The 22,019-nt window shown below is 38.1% G+C and overlaps 2 protein-coding genes across 15 annotated transcripts in view; one reads left to right on the forward strand and one right to left on the reverse strand.

Moving 5' to 3' along the window:
* Positions 1 to 4,945, forward strand: part of LOC129727800 (putative transcription factor capicua) — a 109,450-nt gene extending 104,505 nt beyond the window's left edge. For 11 of the 12 annotated variants that reach the window (XM_055685996.1, XM_055685984.1, XM_055685994.1 and 8 more), the window contains one exon: positions 2,829 to 4,945. In XM_055685996.1, coding sequence (XP_055541971.1) covers positions 2,829 to 2,941 — 113 coding nt within the window. In that variant the 3' untranslated portion in view covers positions 2,942 to 4,945. The remainder of the gene's footprint in view (positions 1 to 2,828) is intronic. The other variant, XM_055685985.1, reaches the window with a different exon arrangement.
* A 6,489-nt stretch (positions 4,946 to 11,434) lies between these two features.
* LOC129727801 (SWI/SNF complex subunit SMARCC1) lies at positions 11,435 to 16,510 on the reverse strand. 3 transcript variants are annotated; one of them, XM_055685998.1, is made up of 8 exons: positions 16,307 to 16,510; positions 15,887 to 16,006; positions 15,714 to 15,827; positions 15,174 to 15,488; positions 13,437 to 15,008; positions 13,149 to 13,383; positions 12,317 to 12,958; positions 11,435 to 12,238 (listed from the first exon to the last, which is right to left on the reverse strand). In XM_055685998.1, exons 1-8 carry the CDS (start codon positions 16,421 to 16,423, stop codon positions 11,772 to 11,774), a joined length of 3,582 nt encoding a protein of 1,193 aa, XP_055541973.1. In that variant the 5' UTR covers positions 16,424 to 16,510; the 3' UTR covers positions 11,435 to 11,771. The 3 variants fall into 3 exon arrangements, with proteins under 3 accessions (XP_055541973.1, XP_055541974.1, XP_055541972.1); XM_055685999.1 differs by having other exon boundaries at positions 12,317 to 12,871; positions 15,174 to 15,503; XM_055685997.1 differs by having other exon boundaries at positions 15,174 to 15,503.
* Between the last annotated feature and the right edge of the window lie 5,509 nt (positions 16,511 to 22,019).

Below are 22,019 nucleotides of genomic sequence, written 5' to 3' on the forward strand. Positions count from 1 at the left end.
GCACTCGACTCGGACTACTATCTAGTGATAGTTAAGATACGCCAAAAACTATCCGTTGTGAACTTCGCAAAGTTGTGGAAAATTTTAAAAGAAAAACAATTGCTGAATACTGCGATGTCCTATCTGTACGTTAAACACGACAAAATAGAGTTTTTTGTGGAACAACAATCCTTAAAATCAGTTTTTGGTCTATAATTTCGTCTGTAATGGTCAAAACAATACAAAATGTGCTAAGAATTTATGCATTCAACTAAGCTTTTCTCAAAACTTTGTAAAATTTATTGTTTTGACAATCACAGAAAAAATTATAGACAAAAAACTGATTTTAAGGAGGGTTGTTCCACAAAAAACTCTATTTTGTCGTGTCTAACGTACAGATAGGACATCGCAGTATTCAGCAGTTGTTTTTCTTTTAAAATTTTCCACAACTAAAGCCAAAAGCCAAAAGTTCTATGAAACAATTTTGCTGAAGACATTGAGTACATAAAATCAATTTTTCATAGTCAAATCTAGAACGATCACGATTTTTCGAATTTAGACCACTGTGCACTGTGGGATTCTCAAATAAATCTTTCCACCAATTGTAAATGTCTGCATCCTGGGCGTCATAACGAATCGAATGGTGTACTCAGATTCTTTGGTGCATTTTTATATAATAACGGTCTGTGGGAGCGTCGTGATTTCAGATCTATTCCGAGTCGTGTATTCTCAATTATCGAACGTAGAACAATTTTTTTATGTGTGTTTTACATTATTCACATTATTATCAGGGATGTTACGGATGTGATTTTTCAGACATCAGCATATGCGAATGCGGATATGTGAGCATCCTTTGTGTTTTATTTTGCTTCTTTTACATGACCATGCCCCTCCCCAGTGCAAAAGTTATTTGGGCGAGCAGTTAATACACCAAGGAAAACTTTTCTACAAAATTTTATGAAGCGATTTTTTTCCAATATCAGTATGGTATGATGCGAATGCGGATGTCAATTTTCATGCGGATGCTCCGCAATCTCACGATTTTGACCTGCTAGAAAGTTGCGGTTTTTAGCAAACTTGTTTAGAAGATTTAAGGCTTCTGCATGATAGACAATTTAGTAGTAAATTGCCCCGCTATGCGGCGCTAGTGTGCATGCAGTTCCTCGTATTTTGACTTCAATTCATCGCGCGATTATAACGCAGACGTATGGTTTGTAGGACTGAAAATGAGGCCAACAATGTGCTGTCAAATTGCCTGCATTGATTGCGAAATTTTCATTTTCTTTCACTGACTTGAAACTTAATTTATTCTTATCTTCCAAAATAAATATTTGATTTCCAGCCTAGTCTTTACTTTACGAAAAATAGTGAAAAACTTGTGAAATTCCTGTTTTTTCGTGTGTTCTGTGTTGCATCACGATGACCAACATTCGAAAGCTTGCATTTAGTTTGGCCGAAAAAAAAAAGAATTACAGCAACTTTTCAACAAAATTGCAGGAACAGTTTGGCTAAGCAACTTTCTAAAACGACATCCCGAATCGATTTTCTGTAAGCCAGAAGCTACGTCTGCTGCCCGAGCAAGGGGCTTCAATAAACCTTTTGTGTATGCATTTTACAGTTTGCTGAAGGAAGCAAAGTTTACGCCTGATAAAATTTTAAACGCCGATAAAACTGCCACGGGCAGAGAATGGGCTCTCAAAGTTTAATCAAAATATTCTTGACGAACATGATATTGCTCCGGTTACGAAGACTGATCAATATGCGTTCTGATCTTCGCAAAACTGAGACGCTTCGATTGGATATTGTGATCGTTCCACCTCAATCGAACACTAACCTTATTTTTTGTGAAGATACAGAAATTTTTTCCGACGATATCATCACTTACTTCACTGACCCAAGATCACTTTTCAGCAGGTAATACATCGGTTCGTCGGGGTTGTGTTTTTGTTTATTTTTTTTTTGTCTAAATGTTGTCTTCTGGAAGGACTAAGGTCTACAACTTTGCTGAAGACAACATCGCAATCAACAAACCGTAGCGGCTTGATATTTTTCTTTTTTTTTAATCTTTTTCTAAATATCTCCATGATTAGACAAGCATTAATATAAAGATGAGATTAATATTAAGATATTAAGATAACCTTTCGTAGTTTTTTAAGAAAAAAAAAGGATTTTTAAAAATTGAATATTGATGTTTAATTTTTGAATAATTTGAAAAATGAGTGATTCCAAAAAAGTTAATACAGGTCGGACTCGATTATCCGGAACATCAAAAAAAAATTCGACCCGTATAATCGAGTTTTCCGGATAATCACAATCACACAAAAAATACTGAAATTTTGCGATTAACGAACATAAAATAAATATTTCTTTTCTTTATTTACTTGTATGATGCAGTGGCGTAACCAGAAAATATTTCTGAGGCGAAAAGCAGTAACATCTTGGGAAGCAAAAAAAAAATAAATTGGACATTGATTATTTTCACTTAATTCGAACATATCCAAAACATGCCGTAAGTGACTTAAATGATAACAAATATGCCAGAAGGGATGGCAAAGACAAAATTTCGGAATAAAAATTGAGAACGGACACAAAAAAAAAAAAAATTCCGGATAATCGAATTCCGGATAATCGAGTTTCCGGTTAATCGAGTCTCCGGATAATCGAGTCCGACCTGTAGCACAAAATTACATCTCTAGCCCATGGAAACAAATCTGTGCAAAGTTTCAACAAGATAAAAAATGGTTTATTGAAATAGTTGCTAGTTTTTTATGTAATTAAACGAAATTTGCAATTACTAATATCAATTACAATATCGAAATGCATTATTAACGACGCTACTATAATTCCAGGAACAACATCCGAACAAACCCAGCAAACACTACAGAGTTTACAACAACAACAGCAGCAACAACAACAGCAGCATCAGCAACAACAACAACAACAGCAGCAGCCACAGGAATAACCAGAAAAAGGCCACCGGTATCCGTGAAAATAATACAGCAGGTTAATACTAGAGAGATACGTTCCCTTGTGATGTCAACCTAAAGTCGCTTTTATCTGCAGCATTTCAGTATCCGCACCAGCATGGCAACAGTAGAGATTACGCCGAAAACAATAGAACACTTATCAATGCTATGACACACTATTCAATAGCCTAAACGATAAACTGGAAAATTCAAACAATCAACATAAAATAACGACATAGCTAAAAACGAACTCTTAATTTCAAATAACTCTTACAATAAACCAAAAAATATTAATAGAAAAAAAAAACAATAGTTCATACGAAACAATAACACAAAGTAAATAACCAGTAATCACACCTGCTTTACCAACTCGCAAGCCTGTCCCTCTTTTGCACTGCTCCACTGGCTTGAAAAAGTCCTCATCTGTTTCGTCGTCAACCCAACCGAGAGCACTGCAATGACGCCCTAGAGGGCTCTCTCTCTCTCTCTCTAATCTGACTATAAAAATGCATCCATCGAAACACAAAACCTTAACAATAGAAAAACCTGCCCAGCACAACGCCCTAACATACGTACGAATTTCTTGATGCGGATGTGCCACCGCGCCGCCGCCAGGTTTGAGCAACTCTCCTGCCCGGACGAGAGTGCAAGACAAAAAAAAACCCAACCAGTCTCTTAAATTTAAAATTTTAGAGGTTAAATAATAATGAAAAGCGTCACGTGAAATTAAATTTATTAGGATCCATTATGCCACTCAAAAAAAAAAAAAACGCGCGCATAATGAGCATCTAGTGATCTTAGTTCGTAAGTAAGCTTCCGCCAGAGAAAAGCTAGACAGGCGTGGAGAGCAAGAAAAAAAAACACGCAAGTGTTTTATTTAAGAAGATGATATAATATTGAAACAAATTGTACATACTATGGCAAAGTTAATAAATGTAATTTGTCCTTGAGGGGAAGTTAGAAACATCAGTTTGTAGAAAGTACAAGATTTATAAAACAAATTTTACTGTGAGTTGTAATGTTGGCAAAATCAATCGGAACACTTTCTGTAACGAAGAAAAAAAAAGCTCGACACGACGAAGCGTTTTCCACCTCTTCATCACACCACGCCCCCCTGCTATAGATTCTCCGGTTCGACAACTAGTGGAAAACCGCAATCATTCTCTCTACTTTTCCAACCATCCTCACACCTCAAACGACACACACACGCCATTTTTAAGATTCCATCGAAAGTTTTCGTGCTAAAGCCAAAAAAAAAAATCCCTACTATCTCATACCGTAGCACCTGTAGAGTACCTTTTTAGTGAACGAAAACCTTCAACCATTCCCCGAAACCATTTAGTGTAACCATTGGAAACGACAGATGTGTTTAATCACCGCATTTCAACAGACTCACAGACAATTAACATCCTCAGATATCGAACCTGTTGCGCACCCCGCCTCCCTTCTAGGAGTGGTAGTCAACTTCCGAAAAAAAGGCCGTTAAGGTTTATGCATAATCGAGCAAATGCTTCGCCAAATTAAGCGACGAAGTATTACCGTAAAGAAAATGAAAACCAATATGGCGTCTAAGTCGCCTAGAAAAAATAAAAGCAAAACGAAATTTGAACGCGCCACGAATAAAAAAAAAAACATTTAACTAAAGGAAATAAAATATTACAGTTTATACACACACACGCCAACGCCCATTTTAATTTCAGTGAATGTTGTCTTTGAGGATGTAGTTGAGCAAATTAGCTATAGAGAAATGGAAACCGATTTTGTGTGGAAAACCCGGTGTGCTAAACACGGTTCAACACAACGGTGTTCACATAAAGTTGCAGCAATTGTATGAACTTTTGGGGAAACAGCAAATCCAAATTTCACATACACAGATACATAGAAGAGAAGCAGTAAACAAACGAGTCTAGAAAATGGTTAAGGATCATATTGTAAAAAAAAAAACAAACAAAACGATTGGACGTTTCAAAAAATAAATGTAAAAGTGAACAAAAAAAAAACAACAGTAAAATACATAACAGTTGAAACAATTGAAAACGTGTCTGCCTTTTACGCTCTGGTGAAGATGACCTTATTTTCTTTTTTTCGCGCCTAATCAGCTTTGTTTCACGCTTTCAAGTAATATTATAAGAAATTCTATTATTTCCAGCAATATTTTATTATTTTACTTTTCTGTATGTCCAGGCATTCTCACGCTGTGGCAATGCACAAAAAAATGTAAAATGTACCGCAAAAAAAACTTCAAAAAAGTTCTCTTGTCCAGCCAATAGGACGCGTCCATCTCTCAAAGCTCTACACCAGGCCCGAGTTATATAAGTCAGATAGTTTCAAAAAAGCATTTCTGCCTGACGAAACAAGCCTCTGCCGACTTAGAAAGACACAGTAGCGAATTGATTCCGGAGGCTTGCTGAGTCGATTGTCGGGCAAAAGATGTTGAGCGCAAATGCAACATATGAGAGACCATAAATGAGCTGTTGCGAAACAGAGTGGTCTATGCGCCATCGAGCAAATTTTTTATCTCATTTATGTTCATAGACCACTCTGACTTCATATATATATTCACTGGAATCCACGAATCGTTTCAGAACAGAGTGGTTTATGTACACAAACCTGGTAAATGACAAAGAAATTGACGGTAATTCGTATAAAATGGCTAGTGTCGCATGTTATATGATACGTATAGCATGCCACATGTAAGATGTCACGTGTAACATTACATGTAACACAACATGTTACATATTACATGATATTTCACATGTTACGGTTTATGCAAAAAACTCATTTTCGCAAAGCATGGTTTTTAGACCACTCTGTTCCGCAACGGCTCAAATGTTATTATAAATAAAAGGGTACTTATCACAGGTTAGCCATTTAGTTCTGTAGATTCTTCGTCGACTGCAAGCGATCGTTACCTCGCCTTTTCTTTGTAAGTTGGCAAATGCCTTATTCTGCTCAAAGTGTTCTTCTCCAGGTTTCTCAGGTCGTCGCGACAGCTTGGTGGTAAATATATAAGAAATTGATTAGAATGGCGAGAAAAAGGTTCATATATAGGGGTTCTGGATTGTTTTAATTTGTTTAATTTCAGTTTTGATATGTTTATTTTGGATTATATTTAATCGGCCTAGCCAGCATCATTAGTACTAACGATCTAAAAAAAGTAGTAGGACAGATGGTTTTTGGGATCTGTTTTGAAATCCTTCTGTTTGGTTTTTTCATAGCATTGTTTTTATAACGTTTGCATTGAAAAAATTAACATTTCTCGGATGGTGATGATTAAACTAAAACGAATAATTGAGTTTGATAAATTTCCCTTGAATGGTAATTATATTAACTTACCCGCAAAAAAAAAAAATCTACGCCCTTGCGAGTGGTTTTCCGGCAGTTAACCGGAACATTCGACATTCTTTCGCGGGTTCGCCAACTTGGGTACCACATCGATATCAAGCTTCCTCTCCTATAACAATCAGTTCGAGTAGAGGGCCGACGCCAGATCCGGCCTGAACACTACGTCTTCGCCCTTGTATTTCTTGATGAACAACGCAACTTGCGGCAGGCACTTTGTACTATCAATATCCCCGTTCACGGCCAGTCCGGAGTAGAGATCCTCAGAGGGAGAGATAAGCGATGAAAAAAACCGCTGATTAGGCAACTAGGTTTCACATGTCAGAGGTGCCAGATCTCTTCTCAAAGCGCAATGTTGACTAACTTTTTAATTCGGCTCGTATAACTGATGGTGACGGTGGAAGTCCTGGGGAATAATAAAGTGCATCACAAAAACCGTGAAGGTGTTAAATTTTATGTTTATGTTCAATTTTATATACTTTCATCATTATTCTGTAGACCAAACAAAGGGTTTGTGAACCACCAGTTAAAAATCACTGTGATGAAGCAACTTTGGAGCATTCTCAATTCATGTTTTAGCAATAGAACATGAAAAATGTGTAAAAATAAATATATTCTTTATTGAACCTTATTGCAATACCTTTCAATGTGTTACCTTTCTTGTTCGTTTGGCTCGAATTTTGACATGTTCGTTTGGCTCACAACACTTTCTTCGCATATCTCTCCCTCTGAGTATTGCTAGTCCGGAGCGAAAGAAGAGCGGCTTTGACATCCTCTTCTCGCTGATTGTTAGCCACAACAGCACTAGGGTTACCATTTGGTCGGAGGTAAAAATCAGGACAAATTTTTTCCAGCAAAAATTTGACCTAAGCTAATTTTATTTATTTAGGTATCAATAAATAAAACACGTAATTTGAGATTTGCACTTCAAAATACGCCAAAAGACTTATATTTAACGTATTTCTCGAACGATTCAATTTTTCAACTTTGATTTATTAGGAGTAGATACCTAAAAATGCAACACTAGTAAACTGTTTGAAATAAACTTAACAATTGTCAAAAAAACGTTTAACGGTTTCAACGACTAGACAATTTCTCTCGTCAAGATTCAACCAAAGAAAAAATTCTTTCGAAATAAGTTCGTTTTTTCCCGGATTTTTTTGACTATCCGGCATCAGTCAGAAAAATCAGGACAAATGCTGAAATATGAAAAATAAATCAGGACGTTCCAAATGGGTTTCAAAACCAGGACATGTCCTGATATATCAGGACGGATGGGGACTTGGTGTGTGAAATGAACTTCACCACGGTGCTCTTTCTTTCGCGGGGGGAATAAAATACGAAGTGTCCTACCAGTCGTTGCCATCCAGAGTGAGGTATGTCTCGTCTTCCATCACAACCGCCAGGAAATCCGACTTGACCATCTTATTCAGCCGCTGCTGCTGCATCATTACCTGCAGCTCCGAAACCAGTGGACGGGACTACTGTTTCTAACATGTATGTCCATTTTTGCTAGGTACTTTTTCACTATTTGGCCGGTTGCACCGACCTCCCGACCAAGCACACGCAACGATGGGCCACTTTTACCTCGGTATTCCTTTTCAGCATACTTTGGAGATTCTTGTCGCTCAGGGTCATCGGTCGTCCGGAACCAAACTTTCTTACGATGCTATGATTGCTGTTAAATAGTGCTGTTAAGTTATAGATGCGTGAACGAGCGTATCCGGCGTCCAGTATGTACCGCACGATGTCCGTTTTTAACGCGGCGTTCTTACCGGCGTAGGTACCGTTCTTTAAACGCGCACACTTCTAAACAGAGCAGCTTTACTGTTATCGCCATCACGGTTACAGATCGACTGATAGAGCTGTCAATTGTTTTCTGCTTACTCATGAGTTACTATGATTGATACACCGGAAAAACATCCTTTTCGTCTGAAAAATTTTCAAAATCGAATGAAAGTAGTGAACCTTTTGAGCTATCACCATCCTTAGAGATTTCTCGCCAAACATGTGAAAAGGGCCCATGTGCCATATGTAAACAAGCCAAATTTTCTCGTTTTTTGATCAATACAAGCGAAATCTGCTCTTACCAATAAGATTTATTGATAAAAGAATTTACTCTTAATCAAACAATCTTATTTGTACGAGTAGATTAAGCTTGTATTCATTGAAAAACGTGAAATTGTGGCTTGTTTACATATGGCACTTGGGCCCTTTTCACATGTTCAACGAGATTTCGTATTTCAACTAGAGCATGAGGCTTTTGAATCTCGATCTGCCTGGTGCTGTGTCATGCCACACTTCTGAAGGAATTGCAATTCTTTTTATATCCTGGCATATGTTATCCCTCCTACCCTTCTCCGAAATGGTTTAATTTGTGCTTGAGTGCTTTCTTTAAGATTCCGTTGATTTTACTTTTAATAATGTGCACAAAGGAACCTAGTCTCACAGTACCGATTTTGTTGATGATTGTTTTAATAAATCAATCAGTCAACGAGGGGCTATTGTCGCTTTTGTTTTCGCGGTGTAGCTACACTCAAACGAAACTTTCGGCACCGTAAACGTTTTATTTGACTTTTCGGACTACCCTTTTTCTGTCCCTGGGATTATATTATCTCTGAAAGCCTATTTTAGCATGTCCTTTATTTCCAATCGCAGCTTCTTCATTCAGCCTTTTTTAGTAGTTCGTTGTTTATATTGTTGATCCCAGGTGCACTGTTTCGTACTTTCCAAATAATTCCTTTAGTTTCTTCCCAGGTTGGTTCAGGACCAGTAGCTCTGGCATCGATTTCCTCATCATCAGAATGTGATCCAGTTGGGACAAGCTATTTCTATTCGTCCATGCTATTCTTACTGACAAAGAGTCACTCAATGCTAGATACTGCTCTAGTTCTCCCGCTAATCTTGTTTTTATTCTGCTCTACGTATGGATTGTACCATAGGTAGCTCTGAGTCTCATTTGTTTGTTCGTTTATTGTCCAGTAGCGTATTTAAACCTTTTCATATTAGCTACCAACGATTCCATATGAGTAATGATAAAAAATATATATACATTTCAAAATTACTCTACCTAGCCTGCTAAATTTATAAAATGATTCAATTCAATCGGTTCCAAAAAACGATGCAGTCACTCTTGAAAATTAGTTCCGTCGAAGAACGCTCAACAGCGGAGGGCAACGAGTTCCAGTTTACCACACCTTGAACGAACAGTGAACTAGCTTAACTTGCAGTATTGTTGGTTGGGATCACAAAGTTCTGCAAGCGACGTCCATGGGAATAAGAACCGCATAAATTTTACCGCATTGTTGTGCAACTTTTGGCTGGATTTACGTGTAGTTCATTTCGTCGCGAACAGTCTGCAACACGATCCAAATCCGAATTCATAATCCTGACTAAATCGCGCTCACAGACTAACGTAGAGCTGTAAATCGTCAGCGTACATTTGAATAGAACAGTACTTCAGAACGGTTGAAAGGACGTTGATATGACAACAAAACAGAAGTAGGCCGAGCACTGAGCCTTGAGGAACACCGGACAAAACTTCGACACTGCCGGAGTAACTATCACCCCGAAAAAATGTCTTCCTACGCCCAAGCAGGTATGAATTTATCAGACTTACGACCGCAGATGAAAAGTTGAACTGTGTTCTCAGCGTGCTCAATAATTTGCTGAATGCTTCCGTTCAATAACAGTATTTCCGCACCATTTTTGTCTACAATGGAACCTTATTCATCGTATACGCGAAGAACTGCGGTTTTAATCAAAAACCAGTTTGACATTCTGTCAACAAGTCATTAGCCTCAATATAAAAAATCACTTGGTGTTTCTCTTTTCAAAAACTTTCGACAAAGAGCAAAGTAGGGTGATAGGACGCAGTATTTCGACATTGTTCAAGTGTGCATTTTTCTTCAACAGTACAATTTTTGCATGCTTTCAAGAGTTAGGGAAGGTCGAATTTTCGATAAACATGTTCAATAGGTGCGTTACATCACAGACAGACGTCCAAGCAAGAACATTGATCGAGAATTCTGTGTAAATTTTCAATTTTCAAAGAATTGCGTTATAAATCAGTTGTACACTAGTGCCGCCTGGTGACCTTATCGCTACAGCACATTTTTTTTTCGCTGGTGTACGAGGCTGGTGTCACTGGTAGCGCTATCTGGTTACGAATTGCTACTACAAAAAAACATTACACACGTTTGGAACTAAGCTTGGACGTCTGTCTGCGGTTAAACTGGTTCTAGGGGATAGACAAAAATGCGTTTAAATTTTTTATCTACTTTCCTAAAGTACAATAACAGAAAACTCACCCTTCACATATCGATTCCTATAAAAATTCCAAAATTAAAAATTTATATTATAAAATTATAAAATTATATATTAAATTATAAAAAGTCCAAAATTTGCTATTCAGTCCCTCACAGGAATCTTTTTCGATAAAGAAATCAAAGAAATAGTTATCGGTTTCCGTTATACTCTACTAGAAAATTTTTTGGAAATAAATATTGAAATTCAGTCCGCACAAATATATATTTCGACTGTGACATACAGTCTTCCTCAGTGCTTATGTGGACTGGTCACTAACCACATCACCAGTCCACATAAGCATTGAGGAAGACTGTATGTCACAGTCGAAATATATATTTGCGCGGACTGAACTTCAATATTTCCAAAAAAATTTCTAGTAGAGTATAACGAAAACCGATAACTATTTCTTTGATTTCTCAATCACTCTGCTAAGACGCTCGGTATAGATTTTCTAAATTTGATCTTTTTCGATTATTTTTTGATTAATTATTTAAATTTCCAAGTCGAGGTTTGATCTCGGAAACGGTCGCACGTAAGTGCCAACCGTTGATGAGAAGATAGACAACAAGTTCTCTATTCGAGTATTCTGAAATGATTCTTGGTTTTTATATAAGAAAAATTCACATGTTCCACCAAAGCCTTTATCATGCACATTGTTTCTAAATGTCGTACTGATCTTTGAATCGGAATTCCACAGTGAGTATCTTAAAATCGATGTGTCTTGAAACATTAGTCAATTCTTCACAAAATGGTAAAAACTATCATATCTTCCCTGTCATCTTAACCTCAGGCTTCTACCAAATTTCTCACACCTATTTCCGACAAGCAAAACTCATTCGTACTCCCTAAAATAAAATTATATTAAGCATATGTGGTACGAATTAAAAAAAACTAAACACATCTAGTGAGTCAAACAGATCATTCGCGTAATGTTTTCCACAATTGCGGTTCCGGAAATCAAGTGTCTTAAAATTATTTTATTTTGTTTTTTTTCTTTGCGATTGAATTCTACTGCCGCCATTTCCAGCTGCATTACGGAATCTACCGATGAGAAACGTCCCTACGACAGTACGTAGATTAGGTAAAATATTTAACACGAGGCTGGTTAGTGCAAGTCAAATCGATGTCATCCATTCTACGTCTATGTAATACGAATAGGGTAATGTTGTTAGTGGCTTACGTAGGGGGAATGTGGCCGCTGCCAACGGATGGCGGAGTTTGCCCTGGGGGACCCTGTGGTGGAGCGTTTCCTGGCCCGATTGGTGGTGGTGGAGGTCCCTGCGTGGGTGGTAAAGGAGCCTGTTGTGGCGGTTGTTGCTGTGGTGGCGGCGGTGGATGATGTGGAATCGGCGGCTGATGATGTGGAACTGGCGCTCCTCCTGGCATAGGGCCGCCTACGGGATGTCCCGGATGTGGAGGCAGCTGCTGATGCGGAGGTACCGTCGTACCCTGGGGATGCTGCGAAGAAACTAGCTGACCAGGCCCTGCCGGGGGCATTGTGTTATTTGGAGTAGAACCTTCGGTAGACATCGAAGTAGGGGGAGCTGAGATAAGTCCGTTGCTGCTGGGAGGGTTGTTCTGGTTCGGTACAGGTCCCCCAAGATGTCCACCGGAAGATGGCATTGAGGGCGGCTGTTGAGGGTCTGGAATTGTTTTAAAGAGTATATTAGTAAAATTTTATGTATTTGCACTGCAAGAAAAACTGTGAATATCGGACTCACTAGATCCAGTGGTAGGCACCGATCCCTGGCTTGGCCCTGGCGGTCCTTGTGGAAGTCCCTGTGGTTGCTGCTGTGCTGGTGGTATAACACCTGGTGGTGGCACTCCCGGTGCTCCGCTTACGGGCGGTTGCTGCCACTGACCTTGCTCCAACTGGAATCGCTGGTGCGCCTGTTGACGGGCACGGAACTCGGCAGCTTTCAGTTGTTCCAAATGAAACTGCTGACGTTCCTGGATTAGCTGTTGCCTTTGATATTCCAATCCCTCCCGTTCTCGCTCCATTGTTGTTTCAAGCTCTTCAAAATGACGCAGCTTAATCTCCAGTTTCTTCATTTGTGTTTCAACAAGCAAAGCCACCAAACTCTTGATTTTTCGTTCTTCAACAGCAGCGAGATGTTTAGCCTTGACGGCAGCGGCCGCCAGAGCAGCAGCTGCTGCCGCCTGCAGGTTTCCTTCGTTGAAAACTTTCGGATCACCGTTTTCCTTAGCCACTTCGGAATCTTTGTCCTTGCTTTTATCGCCGTCGGTTCCTTCCGCTGTTTTTGCTGGTTCATTTCCTGCCGCAGCGTTAGAATCAGATGATTTAGTACCGTCTTCAGAAGATGGTGATTTAGCGACCGATTTATCGGTTTCTTTATCTTTCTCTTAATGATGGTTAAAAGAATGATAAGCACCCCACAAGCAAGCATTATGAAGCAAAGAGGAGAAAAACAGAACAGTAGCCAATAAAAAAGATGAAAAGAAACGCAAAGACAAGCAGATTGAAAGCGTTTAAAAACATTGAAAAACCTATTGAGTAAGTGCAAGAATGGATGCTAGATGAGATGAACATACCTTCATCCTTTTTCGAAAGATCTTTCATCTCGACGTCTGCAGACCCAGGGGTGGCGGGAGCAGTACCACCCGGGGTTCCACTGGTTTTGCTTTCCTCCTCTTCTTTATCTTTGTCCGGTTCAGTACCGGCTATTCCACTTGCTGCTAGCCCAGCATAAGGATCAAATTTACCCCCAAAACTGGTCTTCTCGACGTTTTTCAAATGGGCATCCATCATCGTAGCCGGAACCTCATCCTTAAATAAAATGTTATCAAACGCAATTCTATGAAAAGCTTATTTTTATTTACCTTAATAGCAGCGAACTCCTCCATGGCAGCCTTTGCAGCACTTGCTGCGATTCTGGGATCAACAGCCGAAGCCAGGAATGCTACAGTCGACATAATCGGATTGCCAGCTTTGCTGAATGGAATTGGCTGATAGGAGAGTGGACCCAAATAGGTGTTATCATCTTCAAGATAGGGATCCTCGATTGGCAGCCGAAGAAAATGCAGAATGCACTCATCCTGCGTACGAGAACCGACATGCTCACACACCTTATTCCAATCATCCTTATACATTTCCAGTCCCTCCAGAAGTAACAAGGTTTCCTGATCTGTCCAATCGCGGGACATACTGGCCGCCGTTTTGTGTCGCATTGCCGACGGTTTTTTGGCATATTGATCTAATCGGAGACCAAATGTAGCACTCGGATCGGAACCAACTAATCCGGGTTCGGTTTTGATGGGATCATTGCCCAAGCCCGATAATGGTCCACCTAATCCTGGAACTAGACCACCTCCAGCACCGGCAGGTGAATCCTCTTTCTTATCCATCTTCTTATCTAAATCAAGTAAATTCTTTGCTGCCGATGGTTGTGCTGTTTTTGGAGGATTCAACGGTTGTAGACCGGATGGAGTATCGCTCAGTACATGGAAATGTGATGTCGGTGGAGGACCCATGGGAGTGGGACGTGATTCGGCATCGATCTGATAGTTGATCAGACCCCACTGCTCGAGGAAAGCATGCACTCGCATTATAGCACAGACATCACCAGCCAAATTACGACGGCAAGCGGTACTGGTTAAGTATTCCGTTGGATTCAAACGGTAGGTGTCAATCATGAAATTGCGATAAGCGAGAAAGATTTCCGGTGTTTTGGATTTATTTTTCCCATTGAAAAACTCGGGAAGGGCGCGTTTCTCTACCACGTGTATTGAATTGTAATCGAACCATGCGGAGTACGATGGAACTATTATATGATGCGTTTGTTCTGTTACATTATCTTCCATATCGTCTTTTCCGTGAGGGAACTCTTGAGTGTTACTGTTATCACTGGTTTTACCAGCTTGACTGTCGTCTCCACCTCCGCGTTCGGCATTCGCTCTATCTATATCATCATCCAGATCAGTCATCGTTGCATACTTGAGGGGCATCATTTCCGGGTCGCGCTTAGGCTGTGGAGTCGCCGGTCCAGATGCAGAATTGCTTGAACCTGCTTTTACCTCAGTAAGGTTAGTTTCCGGTTGTGGATCATCCATATCCTTAGTCATATCTTCCGATTCCTCATCGTCTGCTCGGGGTTTTTTTGGAAAAACTGCCGGTGAACGACCGCTCTTCCTTTTGCCACCTTTGGCTTGCGGAGATGGTGACCGCTTACGCTTCGGATGAACCACCTTGGCCTTTTTGATCTTATCATCAACGCTACCCGACATTAAATCTTCCACTCCTAAACGATGCTTGTGTATCTTCTTGCGACCAGCCTCATCGACCTCGTAGTCTTCCTCGGCCATCCATTCGTTGTACTCTTCCAGATCGGTGATCCAGGAGGCTGACACACGCCAACGATCACCGGGCGATTGGGGACAGTCCGGAATGTTTTCCTGTAAAATTGAAATTAGTTTTGATATTTATTATTAGCGTATACATTTTTAAATTGATAGTAAATAGAGTAACTTTGGCCAAATAGAGAGAATTAGTACTAAGAAACAAAAATGTATGACGTGAATTATCATCTTCACAATGGACAGTAACTTTTTACAACTCACCGGTAAATCAAACGTATTCGGCACCCAAGTGTCGTACGATTCCGGGAAGTAATACCAGTGGATCATAACGTGCTTATCGCGACGGAACGTAGGACGAGCGTAATCCTCCGGCAGTGGATCAACCGGTGGATATACGATGTGGGTTGCTTCCTCCTCGTCCGGGGTCATCTCACCCTGATGATTGGTGACGATGTCCGTGATACGGTTCGCGGTTGTCTTGTCCACCTCCGGACGGATGTACACGATCGGAAGCCTCATGCATTCAGCTTCGATCAGGGCCGTCTCCATGTCCAGCAGCATCTGTATTACGGGGTCCTTTCGCATTGGGTTCTGAAAACAGGGTTGTTCACTTAACAGCAACTTTTGAAAACGACGTAAAGGCATTCCGGCGCTCGACAAGAAAACATTCGAGAAAAACTCTTCTCTGACTGAGCATTTTACTTCATTGGTCAGATAAATCGCCGAATACATTTACGTCGCATTCAAAAATTACTGCTCATTCGCTGACAAAAGCAAACGCGGAGAGTGAGACATGCTTACCTTGTTCACTGTGAAATCAAATTTGCGCCAGCGCTGTTCCGCTTTATACCGATACATTGTGGCTAGAATGTGACACAGTGCACCCCCAGGTTTAAAGTCCATAAAACAACGCATCTTAAAATAAAAAACGACATTAATTACAAATAAAATTTTATACCTGTCAAATAACATACCGGCAGACGGGTTGTGGGCGGTTCTTGCGAATTTTTGCCCAGTTTTGTTTCTTGGTACTGTACAAATTGTACAATCAAATGGGCCAATGATTCTTTTGTTGGTGGATCCGGTGCCAAATACTGGAAATAACAGAAAGCCAAAATAAAAAAAATCAGCACTGAATTTATTAAACCCGAGCACTGCAAATCATGGATATTAAAAAAGGTTTCACTAAACCACATTTATGAACATTGGTTCAAATAATAAATATCTGCATAACTAATATTTCAACAAAGTTTCTTCCATATTTCTGATAATTCTTAGTTTTTCTCAATTTTATTCACATTTCAGCATCAGAAAACCAAGATGGCTCGCTTTGTCCACATCACTGTAGGCGGCTTCCACTTGCATACCGGAGTGGTGGAGCCGCGATCACTAACCTTTTTGCAGTTTTTCTGCAACCATTGTCGCACAGTTTCGAATCCTTGCAACGATTCCGGGGCGGTGAAGAACTCCGCGTTGGGGCCACCATCCTTTTTGGGCCCAAGCGAGACCATTTCAGGAAATATTTCAACTTTTTCTACCGCTTCACAACGAAACCAGACACTGCGTACGCTTCTTTTCGTTCGTTTTTTTGTTTACAGCAAAATGGAGCCAAGGTATACACAGCTTTCTGCTGAAGGTAGGAAGTGTCAGAAATTTCAGCGAATAAAATAACAGAATGGTCAAACCATTGTTTTAAAGAGGGCTATCGATCTCACACACTCCATTTCAAAATTCATTTGCTATATCAGAAATTTATCATTATTATTCTTACAGTGAATTTTTTAATTCCATTAGGTCAGCCAACCGAAAGGCCTAGAAATAAAGTTTAGCCGACTGCCACTAAAAGCTCCAATCGAACTGTCAAAAATCGTGCCAATCGAACATGAGCAATGTAAAATCTGTGACGAAAAAACTTTCGACTGCTCGATTGGAACTTTTCACTGACAGTCGGACAAACTTTAACTCTAGGACTTTAAGCCAACCTACCCAGGTTCTTTTCTAAAATCCACAGACCATCAAACAAGTTGCGCGCAACATAGTTGTGCGCCCAGTTGTACACCTGTCAAAAAATACATTCCGCTTCTTGTGAGTAATGTTACAAGCGTGTTATTGCCCATGTGTGTTTTTTTTTCTTTTATGACAAATATGTTTGGACATGTAAAACGTATTTTTTATGTTGAAAGCAAACGCCTGGCAATAAACAATAAAATTTAACAGACCTACTTGTCTAACAGTAAATTAAATGCGCTTAAAATATTTGAATGCATATTCAATTATACATATTATACCCTTGCGCACAAATAAAAAAATTAAATCAAAATTAAATCAACAACATGCTAAAATTTCCCGAGTATGACAATACATATTTAAGTATTTTTTAACACGATGGATACGTACAGCGCAAAAAAACGTGTAAAAACTACGTTATTTGAAAAAACGACGAACAAAATCGTGTAAAAAAAACGTGCAAAAATGTAACTGTGGAAAAGCACCTTGCTACAGTCTTTCACCGTTACTGTTACTTACTGTAACTACAGAGAACAGACTCTCATCTTATTTTCAAAAAACGTGTAAAAACTTGCAACCGTCATTCAACAGTAAGTGGTAATAGAGGTTTCAGACAGCTCAGTCACGCACACTAAATTCGGGTTGTTTGCCTCATAATTGACTCTTGCTCTACTCTACCGGGCTTGAATGAATCGAAAAATATATTCTTTTTTGAGTTGCTCGGTACTACAAGATACAATCCGTATTCAAATCACACAGTTTACGGAGAAATAAATTAACTTTCAAGCCAGCGAAAGAAAACAAACATTTCGCACTCAATGCAGGGATTTGTTTGCCTTATTTTCGATCCGAATTACATAGTGCAAAGTGCACCAATACATGCACGATTGGATAGGTCTATGCTCCCGCTATGTGGCACTCGCGTCACTGACAAACCAAGCACTGATATCGATAGAATATCGATACGGCAATATTTATGCAGTGCAACTGGGGCACCACAAGACAGATGTTGTTAGTGTATTAACGTATTTTGATTCAAATTTTTACAGATGATTTTCAATTTTTTGTCATATCCGGACTACTTCGTGGTTAGGGCGAATCTTACAATGACTACAAAACTCAAAAAAGACAAACAAAGTATTCAATCACAAATTCAAACCCTGAATAACGGTGGAACAATATATTTGTCATCCAAACACTCTAATAAAAGCAAAATTGTTCTAGCTTTGTACATGGTAAACCTAAAACTTGAATTTCAGTTAAAATTGATGTATTAACAAAAAATATTTTTCATTTTGACTCTAAGCAAAGTCATGCTTTCTATAATTTTGGTTGTAGGGAGTAAATATAGCGATGAAGATAGAAAATTAAAATAACTGTAAAATATGATAGAAACCCTCGAGCTGAAATATATTTTTCGCATAGTTTCTACTATATTTTTCAAATAATTTACCTTTCTGTTTCCATCGCAACATTTACTCCTTAAAACCAAAATTGCAATAAAGTACATTGTTGAAATATTAAATAACCCTATGGCATCGCACCATGTTTCAAGGGCTAACATCTCAACATATGTGTAAACGAGATAGCATATCACCGCCTCCTTTCATACATCTTCACCTTACTGCTGATAGCGGACACAAATCGATTTGAGCCCGAGCATGAGTTCATTGTCATTCACTGTTACTCGGTATAGGGATGTCAATGGCTCGGTTAGCACATACATAAGACGGACGCTATAATGCAAAGTTCGTAATACATTACCCACCCTTTTGACAACTCTGCTTACTTCAGTAATAAAGTCTACTATATAAAAATGGAATTCCGTAACGCTTGATCTTATCGATATTATTCCCTCAGTCTCTGTGGTGTACAGTAATCATCTTCATTGTGAATCGTTCTTAATCAAAAATAATAAGCGGTGACATGTAGGTTTTTTAACATGAAAATGTTCACTGATGTTCAGAAAAGACATTAGTTATAAAATAACAGTTACCTAATTACTAAAACTTGAGATATTATTCACAAAACTACGTAAAACATGCAAAATTATGACTTTCTGTGCTAAATTTGCCTCTAAATCAAAATTCAAAGCAATGACATATGATTATTTTTTCACTAAAATGTTTGCTAAGGTTCAGTGAAGACATTCGAGGAAAAATAATTAGTATCTGATTACTAAAACTTGAGATATTATTCACAAAACTACGTAAAACATGCAAAATTATGACTTTTTATACTTAATTCATCTCCAAATCAAAATTCAAAGCGATGACATGTGATTCTTTTTTCATTAAAATGTTCGTTGATGTTTATGAAAGATATTTGAGAAAAAATTATAGGTATCTAATTACTAAAACTTGAGATATTATTCACGAAACTACGTAAAACACGCAAAATTATGACTTTCTGTGCTAAATTTGCCTCTAAATCAAAATTCAAAGCGTTGACATATGATTTCTTACACTAAAATGTTTGTTAATGTTCAGGAAAGACATGTGAGGAAAAATAATTAGTATCTGATTACTAAAACTTGAGATTTTATTCACAAAACTACGTAAAACAAGCAAAAATATGCTGAATTTGCCTCTAAATCAAAATTTCAAGCGATGACATGTGAATTTTTTTACAATAAAATGTTTGTAAACGTTGAGGAAAGACATTTGAAGGAAAATAACAAGTATCTGTTTACTAAAACTTGAGATTTTATTTACAAAACTACGTAAAACTTGCAAAATTATGACTTTTTATGCTGAATTTGCCTCTAAAACAAAATTTAAAGCCATGACTTGTGATTCTTTTTTCATTGAAACGTTTGTTAATGTTCAGGAAAGACATTTGAGGAAAAATAAATAGTATATGATTACTAAAACTTGAGATATTATTCACAAAACTACGTGAAACATGCATCTTTATGACTTTTTATGCTGAATTTGCCTCTAAATCAAAATTTCAAGCGATGACATGTGATTTTTTTACATTAAATTGTTTGTTAAAGTTCAGAAAAGACATTTGAAGAAAAGTAACAAGTATCTGTTTACTAAAACTTGAGATTTTATTCACAAAACTACGTAAAACAAGCAAAATTAAGACTTTTTATGCTGAATTCGCCTCTAAATCTAATTTCAAAGCGATAACATGTGATTCTTTTTTCATTAAATTGTTTGTCAACGTTCAGGAAAGATATGTAAGGAAAAATAATTAGTATCTGATTACTAAAACTTGAAATATTATTCGCGAAACTACCGAAAACACGCAAAATTATGGCTTTCTGTGCTAAATTTGCCTCTAAATCAAAATTCAAAGCGTTGACATATGATTTTTTTTCACTAAAATGTTTGTTAACGTTCAGGAAAGACATTTGAGGAAAAATAAAATGTATATGATTACTAAAACTTGAGTTATTATTCACAAAATTGCGTGAAACATGCAAAATAATGACTTTATGCTGGATTTGCCTCTAAATCAAAATTTAAAGTGATGACATGTGATTCTTTTTTCATTAAGATGTTTGTTTGTGGTAAAATATAAAATGTATGTTTGAAGATGATTTTCTGTATACAGCACAACAATATTGCAGCCTTCTAATAGCGCTCTCGATCAACCAGATTGGTTGAGAAAATTCGTTATCGATATTGTTTTAGCACATTTTGCATGTTGTAGGATAAGAACAACGATACACGGTGCCCCAGAGCTGAGTCGAGAAAAATTGCAGTTCGAAAAGATTCTCGACCTGATCGGGGATCGAACCCGATATTACAACCGTGTGGGAGCCAATCAACATCGCTAACCACAGAGCCACGAGGACCACATACAGCATACAGAATACAGAAAATCACCGAAAAATATTTTTTTTTATTTATACATTTTTATACGATACATGCGAAATTTTGACTTTTTATGCGCAATTCGCCTCTGAATCAAAATTCAATGATTTGTTTTTTTTTTTGCAATAAAATGTTCGTTGTTCTTTCATCTACAATTTTTTTTGCAGAAAAACCCATGTCTCGAGCATGAACATTTTACATTTCTGATGTTTTCGTAGTTTTGTGAATAGTTACATTTTACGGCATTCGATTTACTTTTGTACTTTTGAATTTGAATTTGATTTTTATTAGAGAGTTTTTAACCAGAAGGTCATTCATTCTCATATCTGATTACTAAATTTGATATATTAATCACAAAACTACATGAAACATGCAAATTTATGACTTCTAAAGTGATATTTGGCCAACAATTTCAATGCTTTCGAAAGTGGAACTCCATACGTCATTTTGAAATCCAAAATGGTGACTTCCAGTTTCTGTAAATCAGCCCAAAATTATAAAAAACAATCCAATATGAGTGTTTCCGTTCTGCGCGTTCTCAGAATATTGAAGTAGGGTATTGAACGTCTTCGTCAGTGGTTTTCTTCGGTAGTTTTACTGGCGCAATCTTATGCAAAAAAGGTCCGAAGAAAACTACTGACGAAGACGTTCGACACCCTACTTAAAGTGATGATGGGAGTATAAGATGTAAATTATGTTTTTGAAGTGAGTTGAGCTGATGCAGCAATGAAATATAAAAAAAAATCTATCTTTGAAACCTTTGATCCCGAGCATCGCCGGGAATGTTCAACTAGTATTTTATAATATTACAAATATAACTGGAAACATTTGTGTTGCCAATTCTTCACAAATCTCAAACCTTTTGTAAGCAGAGAGGTTCGCGTATTATGACCACCCATTATAGCACCGCCATTAAGGTGCGTAAAAAGCTGGAAATAAATCAACTCTTTTCTCAGGTATGTTATACAGTAAATTTTAGAGAGAAGCATTACAATATTTGCCAATTTAATAAATCAGATTCGGTCCAAGTTAGCAAAAAACCGGTTATCTTCCAGCTTCTTGTTGAAAAAAAAATCGGTAGGAGCTTACCCAGCTTACCCCATTACTGACCATTTAAATATTCTGTATACAACTCACCAACTTATATTTTAAGGTCACTCACTCGGAGCATTTTATTCTCAGTGTGGTATTGGTCGCGATCCTTTTATCACTCAAAAAACGAGTCGTAATCTATCGACGCCCCATCGGTGACGTTTATTTTCATTTCGCGTAG

This window comes from Wyeomyia smithii, chromosome 3, assembly GCF_029784165.1.
Source record: "Wyeomyia smithii strain HCP4-BCI-WySm-NY-G18 chromosome 3, ASM2978416v1, whole genome shotgun sequence".
Lineage (NCBI taxonomy): Eukaryota > Metazoa > Arthropoda > Insecta > Diptera > Culicidae > Wyeomyia > Wyeomyia smithii.

Excerpts from the sequence above, each read along its gene's own strand:
- LOC129727801 (XM_055685997.1), bottom strand. The coding sequence starts at position 16,423 with ATGGTCTCGCTTGGGCCCAAAAAGGATGGTGGCCCCAACGCGGAGTTC. Across the intron at positions 13,384-13,436 it reads AGGAGTTCGCTGCTATTAAG|GATGAGGTTCCGGCTACGAT; the intron begins GTAAATAAAAAT and ends ATTTTATTTAAG. Across the intron at positions 12,959-13,148 it reads TCTTTCGAAAAAGGATGAAG|AGAAAGATAAAGAAACCGAT; the intron begins GTATGTTCATCT and ends ACCATCATTAAG.